The sequence below is a fragment of the Gorilla gorilla genome, chromosome 20 (genome assembly GCF_029281585.2).
Source record: "Gorilla gorilla gorilla isolate KB3781 chromosome 20, NHGRI_mGorGor1-v2.1_pri, whole genome shotgun sequence".
Lineage (NCBI taxonomy): Eukaryota > Metazoa > Chordata > Mammalia > Primates > Hominidae > Gorilla > Gorilla gorilla.
Genome location: NC_073244.2, coordinates 53,485,327 through 53,492,165, shown reverse-complemented (window position 1 = coordinate 53,492,165; position 6,839 = coordinate 53,485,327). Strand labels below are relative to the sequence as shown.

Below are 6,839 nucleotides of genomic sequence, written 5' to 3'. Positions count from 1 at the left end.
GTGTGCTCCCGCCTGCGTCTGCGTCCCCTTCTCTGTCCCTCTGTCTTTCTCTACTGGGGTCTTTCCCTCCTTGGCCTCCACCTCTCTTCTCTGTCCCTCCATCACTTTCTCCCCGAAAGCCCTTCTCTACCCTCTCCAGCTCTCTCTGTAACTTTCTGCATCTCCGTCTCAGTCTCTGTCATTTCCTCAGCTGTTGCTGTGCCTGGGCCTCTTCGTGCCCATTTTCGGTTGCCCCTTCTCTCTTCTGTCTCTTCCTTTCCTTCTCGCTCTGTCTCTGTCCCTTTCTCTCCACGTCCCTGTCTCTCTCCCGGATTCCCAGGGTCTCATCATCTCTTCCTTCCCTTGCTCGTCCCCTTCCTGATCCCTGGGTCCCAGCCTCTCTCCTCTCCCTTTCTCAGGAAATCCGTGTCTCTGTGCCTCTCTGTCATTGCCCCTGGATCTCCCTGCTATCCCCAGGTTAGGACCACAGACCCTCCAAAATGCCCCTTCTGTAAGTCAACGCATCGGGAAAAGGCTGCAGTCTGAATTCTGTACTAGCCCCAATCCACAAGATAGTCCCTGTGTTTCCAAGGCTTAAATACGCATAAAGTGGCTCATGCCTGTAATCCCAGCACTTTGGGAGGTCGAAGCATGGTGGATCACTTGAGGTCAGGAGTTCGAGACCAGCCCGGCCAACATGGCGAAACCCTGTCTCTACTAAAACAAAAATTAGCTGGGTGTGGTGGCACATGCCTGTCATCCCAGCTACTCGGGAGCCTGAGGTACAAGAATCGCTTGAGGTGGAGGTTGAAGTGGGCTGAGATTGCGCCACTGCACTCCAGCCTGGGTGACAGAGTCAGACTCTGCCTCAAAAAAAAAAAAAAAAAAAAAAAGCGACCGGGCGTGGTGTCAGGCGCCTGTAATCCCAGCACTTTGGGAGGCCAAGGCGGGTGGATCACCTGAGGTCAGAGGTTCAAGACCAGCCTGGCCAACATGGTGAAACCCCGCCTCTACTAAAAATACAAAAATTAGCTGGGCGTGGTGGCAGGCGCCTGTAATCCCAGCTACTTGGGAGGCTGAGGCAGGAGAATCGCTTGAACCCAGGAGGCAGAGGTTGCAGTGAGCACTCCAACCTGAGCAACAGAGTGAGACTCTGTCTCAAAAAAAAAAAAAGCGTAAATAATTTGGTAGCCACAGCTATCTTGATCTTGTCCCCTTCTTGCTTAAGGATATGACCCTAGGGTGAGGCCCTGCAAAGAGGGCCAAACCAGTCCTTCAGTTGGTCTGGGGACCTTCCCAAGAGACATCTTGTTCTCCCAGGAGGGCAGCCCAGACTGGCTACCTGGTCCCAGGTGTGGGGAGTGGGCAGGGAGTGGCTTGGGCTGGGACTCCTGGGTCTGAGGGACATGTGGGAGAGGCGGTTCCCATAAGATCCACGACTCCTGCCAAGGTCTGCAGTTGGGAAGAATTTATTATCACTAAGTGGCCCTGACTGATCAGGGAGGAGGGGGTGACACTAATGAGGCTGCTACAATCAGCTCCCTTAGAGGCAGCGATTAAGGGCTCATTACCCGCTGGGGTGAGGGGAGCCTGGGAAAGGCAGCGGGGTGGGGGGATTAGGTTAGGAGGTGGGGCAGTTTAGAGGGAAGAAGAGTGGGACACCCCCGGGGGAGTCCAAGGAGGCCTGGCCTGGAGAAGAGTGAGGTTACCCTCCCACCCCCCACTGGGGGAATATGACTAAGGAAGCCCCCAGGAGGGCTGAAGGGAGAATGTCCCAGGGAAGTGAGCTGAGACACTGGAGCTGGGTGCACAGCAGGCGGGGGCAGCCTGGCAGGAGTAGGGGTGTCACGGCTTCTCCAGCTGGACATCTCCTATGTTGAGGCTGCCCACATCCTGGTAGGTGCCCTGGAGGCCCCGGGAGATGTCCTCATACATGGAGCAGTCGTCCAGGTTCAGGCCCTGGGATGGAAATGAGGCAGCGAACATCAGCACCCTGACACCTGGGGTCCCTGCCCCCAGCCACCCCCAGAGGGAACACCCCCACCCCTAACACAACTGCCCCTACCCCATCCCCACCCTTCACTCACTTCATAAAGGTTTTCATCTTCATATTCATCCCCGGCATCCAACCCGAGCTTCTCGTTCTGCCATCGTTTCTGTAGGGGTGGGTGGGGTGGGTGCCTCAGTGAGCAGGGGGAGGTGAATATCTTTCAGACCATCCTGGATGCCAGGAAGTACTTTTCCAGAAAGGGTAAGAGATGTCCCCAAGGCCACATACTGGTTACGTAGCAGTTCTCTCTGAGTCTACAACCAGTGTTCTCCTTCCTTCCTTCTTTCCTTCCTTCCTTCCTTCCTTCCCTTCCTTCCCTCCCTCCCTCTCTCCCTCTCTCCCTCTCTCTCTCTCTTTCTCTTTCTCTCTCTCTTTCTCTCTCTCTCTCTCTCTTTCTTCTCCCTCAGTTGCCCAGGCTGGAGTCTGTGGCAACATCATATTTCACTGCAGCCTTGAACTCCCGGGCTCAAGCAATCCTCCCACCTCAGCCTCCTGAGTAGCTGGGACTATAGGTGTGTGCTACCATGCCTGGCTAATTTTTTTTTAAGACTTTGTGTGTGTGTGTGTGTAGAGATAGGGTCTTGCTGTGTTGCCCAGGCTGGACTCAAACTTGTGGCCTCAAGTGATCCTCTTGCCTCGGCCTCCCAAGCTAGCGTCTTCTTGACTCTCCACTCCCTTACTATTCTCCATGAATAATAACAATAACAGTCACACTTTCTGTAGTGCCTAAGGAGAGGCTGGTACAGATCAGAGATTCTGGGAGGACCCCAGGCCCCACCTTCCCTGGTCTTGGCTACACCTGGAGGGTAACCACACTCCTGGGTGAGGGCAGGAGGGGAGTGAGGACACTTTTAGGGAGAAGAATGAGACTCTTCTTGGGGGGAGGTGGACGTGAGGACAGCCCAGAAGGGGAAACTAAATTGAAGACACCCCCTGGGCTCAGCGCCAGTTCAAGTCCCTTCTTTATATTCATTCATTTAACTTCCACAGTCCCTATGTGGTGGGTGCTTTCATTCTCCCAAGTTTTGGACGGGGAACCTCAGGCTCTAGAGGGCTACCTGGGCATTGGGGGTCCCTCGGCCCAGGCCCTCGCCCGGCTGACTCAGGGGTCCGAGGGGGCTCACCCTGAACAGCAGCAGCGTCCCAGGCACTACCGCGCAGAACAGGAGGATGATCCCCTCGGCTGTGATGATTCGGTTCTTGGTGCCCTCCCCCATGTCCAGGAAGGGCCTGGGGGGCGGCTCTGCAAGGAGGTGGTATGGCTCAGAGCCCTGGCCCCTCTTGCCCTCCCCAGCCTCCTGGCCCCACCCACCTCCTGCAAGGCCCCAGACCCCCCAGAGACCCCACTCTGCAGAGGAGAACGTCCGTCCCTCTGTCCAAGCCGGTTTGAAACCCACATTGAAGGTACTGGCTCTATCCCCATTTCAAAGATAAACCGAGTATCCCCAGTGGGACAGTGGGAGTAGGGGCCAGGGCTGGGCCACTCACGGCGCACGCGGAGGTAGGTGCCGCAGGACTGCTGGTATGACTCGTTGCCCTCCTGGACCCGGCACACGTATATGCCCCCATGGCTCTTGTTCACATTCTGGATGATCAGCGTACCATTGGGGGCCTCGCCCGGGCCCAAGAACTCAGGGGGCCACGTGTAGTTGCCATGGAGGACGCGCCACCAGGTGACGTTGGCGTTGTTGCTGCTATTGTGCGGGCATTGGAAGTGGGCGTCTTCCCCCAGGCTCACCATCAATGATGCTGGGACCTTGTGCATCCACAGGGCCTGGCACCCAGGGCCTGTGAAGAGACAGGGTGGGTGGGTCAGGGACTGGGGATGGCGACACATTTCCCCAGCCCTGGCCCCTGCAGTTCCAGCATTCCTGGGAAGAGGATGAGGACACGCCTGGGTGGGGAGGGGAGGAGGGTGAGGACTCTCCTGGGTCGGGAGGGGAGGAGGGTGAGGACTCTCCTGGGTGGGGAGGGAGAGGGAGAGCCCCTGACAGGGGCTGATGCATCCTGGGGAGAGGGGGGATGCGGGAAAGTGAAGAAGCCCCTGGGAAGGAGGGAGGACATACCTGGTTGGGGTGGGTGAGGACATCCTGGGGGAGGAGAATGAGACTCCCTGGGATGGTAAGACCCCTGGGAGGCCCTTCTCACCTCTGCAGCGCCATCTCTTGCCCCCCTCCCGCATATCCACTTTGTACTCTGGCCCTGTGAACTCTCTGGATTTTGGATGTTTGTTCCAGGCACTGGAGGACCGCTGTCCAGACAGCTCCTTCCAGAAGCAGTGCAGGCGTCCCCTCCTCCCGCAGCCTTCCCGGTCCATTTTTGCACCCCAGCCTCAGCCAGGCCCAGCACCTGGCGCTTTTTCTTGTGTAATCATTCACAGAACCCTAGAAGTAGGTTCTCTCCTTAGCCCCATTTTACAGGAGGGATGGCTGAGGCTCTGGGAGGGCAGGCGGGTTGCCAGCATCACCAGGCAGTCAGGAGTGGCACTGGGCTCAAACTCTTGGCTCCCTGGCCTCTCCCTGCCTGGGCTGAGGAGCCGGTCTGTGGCCTGCCCTGGCCTGTGACCCTGTGCCCGGCCCTCATTCTGTAAGTTGTATGTGTCAACCTAGGGGTCAGGGGTGAGTTCAGTCCTTGGGCTGGGCTGCTGGTGATCGAAGGGGCTCAGAGCGGGGTGGAGACTGGGGGTGTCTCTGAGTGAGACGAGGTGGCTCAGGCTGGCTGCAGTGTCCAATCCGGGCTCCTCTGGGAAGCCCCAGCTCTCAGCCAGGCCTCCCACATGGCCGGTCCCCTCTTCTGGAGGTAGGCGGAGGAGGGAGGTGAGGAAGAGAGAAGGAGGAAGAGATGGGGAGAGGGGCCGAGCACCCTCATCGTCACGGGCTTAAGACTCAGACGTGAACTCCAATCCTTGCTCCCAGTGTCCCCTTGGGTGGGGAACCTTTTTCTCTGAACTCCTGGGTTAGGGTGGCCACAGCCCCTGCCAGCTGTCCTTGAGCAGGTGAGGGGGAGTCCATGAGACACCCATTCCCCCAGTGCTGAGAAGGGACTCCCAACAGAGAGAGGCACCTGAGGTTTAAGGCAGAGAAAGCTTTTTCTCCCCTTGACAGACGCTGAATGCTGCTACCCCTAAGTCCCCTTCCTGCCCCCAGCCCTGGTGCTCAGTCAAGAGCAACTTTAGTTCCTTATTTTGGCCTGTGGGGAACAGGAGGTGGGGGAGGTGACTCTTGCTCCTGCCTCCCTCTGTGAGACTGTGGATGCCCCTTCTCCTTCGCTGGGCTCCCTCCAGCCCCACCTTGGCCCATCTTGGCACAGATACGATTTCTATAGGCATCTTCCCTGGGTCCCCTATCCTCTGCCTCCTCTTCCCCTTTCCCTGAGCCCCCTTCCCTCTGCCTGTGCCCTCTCTGCAGCCTCCACAGCTTCCCCCACCTCCCGCCAGTTCCTGCCCTTTGGCCACATACCCAGGTAGGAAGCAGACAGCAGGAAGAGGAGGAAGATGGTGGCAGGCAGAGCTTGGAGGACTCCTGGACCCCCAGGCATCTTCTCCCAGTGGGTTGGTTAGTTTGAGTTGCAGCAGTCCCAGGGTACCAGATCCCTACCCCAAACCCCACCCTACTTCCTGCCCAGCCCCCCGGAGATGGGCTCCAGTGGCCCTCGCTACTGGGCCCTTTTCTTGTTGGGCCTGGGGACAGCCCCTGCTGGGTATGCTTCAGGCTGTGAGTGGAGAGAAACTGCTCCCTGCACCTGTGGTGGCCACAATTCCCCTGAGAGGTGGCTGCTTGGGTGGGGGAAGAGGCTGGTTCAAGGGCTGGCTCGTCACTGCTGAGCCTTTGGAAGGAAGCCTAGGGAACCTGAGTCCTGGGCATGTGTCATGGGCAGGTGATGGTTCTGAGCTTGACCTCTCCCCCTGCCTGGACTTGGGCAAACCTTGTCCCTTCCCTGACCCCATTTGCTTGCTTCTTGGGATTAGAAACAAGGACTTAAAGGGGTTGTCGCATGCACAGAAATGGCCCACAGTAGGCGCCCAGTAAATGTTAGTCACTATAAATACTCATGAAGAATAAATAAGGCAGGCTGACCTGTGGCTGACTACCCGTGTGACTAGGTGGGCACTTTGATCCTTCGAAGCTTGACATTTTTCATCTGTGAGATGAGGACCAGAATGTCTCCCTGTCTCATTATGTGATAGGAGATGGTGTTCCTGGTATTCAAGGAGTGAGAGCCACGATCAGCTCTTTACTGGAATTCTTTTTAAAAAAAAAACAGGCCAGCTATGGTGGCTTATGCCTGTAATCACAGCACTTTGGGAGGCTGAGACAGGAGAATCACCTGAGGTCGAGTTTGAGACCAGCCTGGCCAACATGGCGAAACCCCATCTCTACTAAAAATACAAAATTAGCCAGATGTTGTGGCACATGCCTATTATTCCAGCTACTCAGGAGGCTGAGGCAGGAGAATCAGTTGAACCCAGGAGGTGGAGGTTGCAGTGAGCCGAGATCACACCATTGCACTCCAGCCTGGGTGACAAAAGTGAAACTCTGTCTCTAATAATAATAATAATAAGAGTGAAACTCTGTCTCTAATAATAATAATAACAACATATATTTTTCTTCTTTTTTTTTTTTTTAGAGGGATGGGATCTTGCTATATTGCCCAGGCTGGTCTTGAACTCCTGGCCTCAAGCAATCCTCCTGCCTCAGCTTCCCAAAGTGCTGGGATTACAGGCATGTGCCACTGCGCACAGCCAGAAGTTGTTTTATATTGACCTGCCATGACTGGCAAGGTAGGCCATCCCCCATTTTACAGAGGGGGA

General features: G+C 56.5%; 1 protein-coding gene across 2 annotated transcripts; it reads right to left on the bottom strand.

Annotated features, from left to right (window-relative positions):
• Positions 1-1,432: 1,432 nt before the first annotated feature.
• CD79A (CD79a molecule) lies at positions 1,433-5,611 on the bottom strand. Of its 2 annotated transcripts, none has more exons than XM_019014767.3 (5): positions 5,488-5,611; positions 3,518-3,817; positions 3,154-3,272; positions 2,067-2,135; positions 1,433-1,938 (listed from the first exon to the last, which is right to left on the bottom strand). In XM_019014767.3, the coding sequence occupies exons 1-5, from the start codon at positions 5,564-5,566 to the stop codon at positions 1,825-1,827; spliced, it is 681 nt and encodes a 226-aa protein (XP_018870312.1). In that variant the 5' UTR covers positions 5,567-5,611; the 3' UTR covers positions 1,433-1,824. The 2 variants fall into 2 exon arrangements, with proteins under 2 accessions (XP_018870312.1, XP_018870313.1); XM_019014768.3 differs by having other exon boundaries at positions 3,632-3,817.
• Positions 5,612-6,839: the final 1,228 nt, after the last annotated feature.

What these genes read in the sequence shown, in the direction of transcription:
- CD79A (XM_019014767.3), bottom strand. Translation starts at nt 5,566, where the DNA reads ATGCCTGGGGGTCCAGGAGTCCTCCAAGCTCTGCCTGCCACCATCTTC. An exon ending in CACCTACCTCCGCGTGCGCC is followed by an intron (nt 3,273 to 3,517) that starts GTGAGTGGCCCA and finishes ACCTCCTTGCAG; the next exon opens with AGCCGCCCCCCAGGCCCTTC. An exon ending in AAGATGAAAACCTTTATGAA is followed by an intron (nt 1,939 to 2,066) that starts GTGAGTGAAGGG and finishes TTTCCATCCCAG; the next exon opens with GGCCTGAACCTGGACGACTG.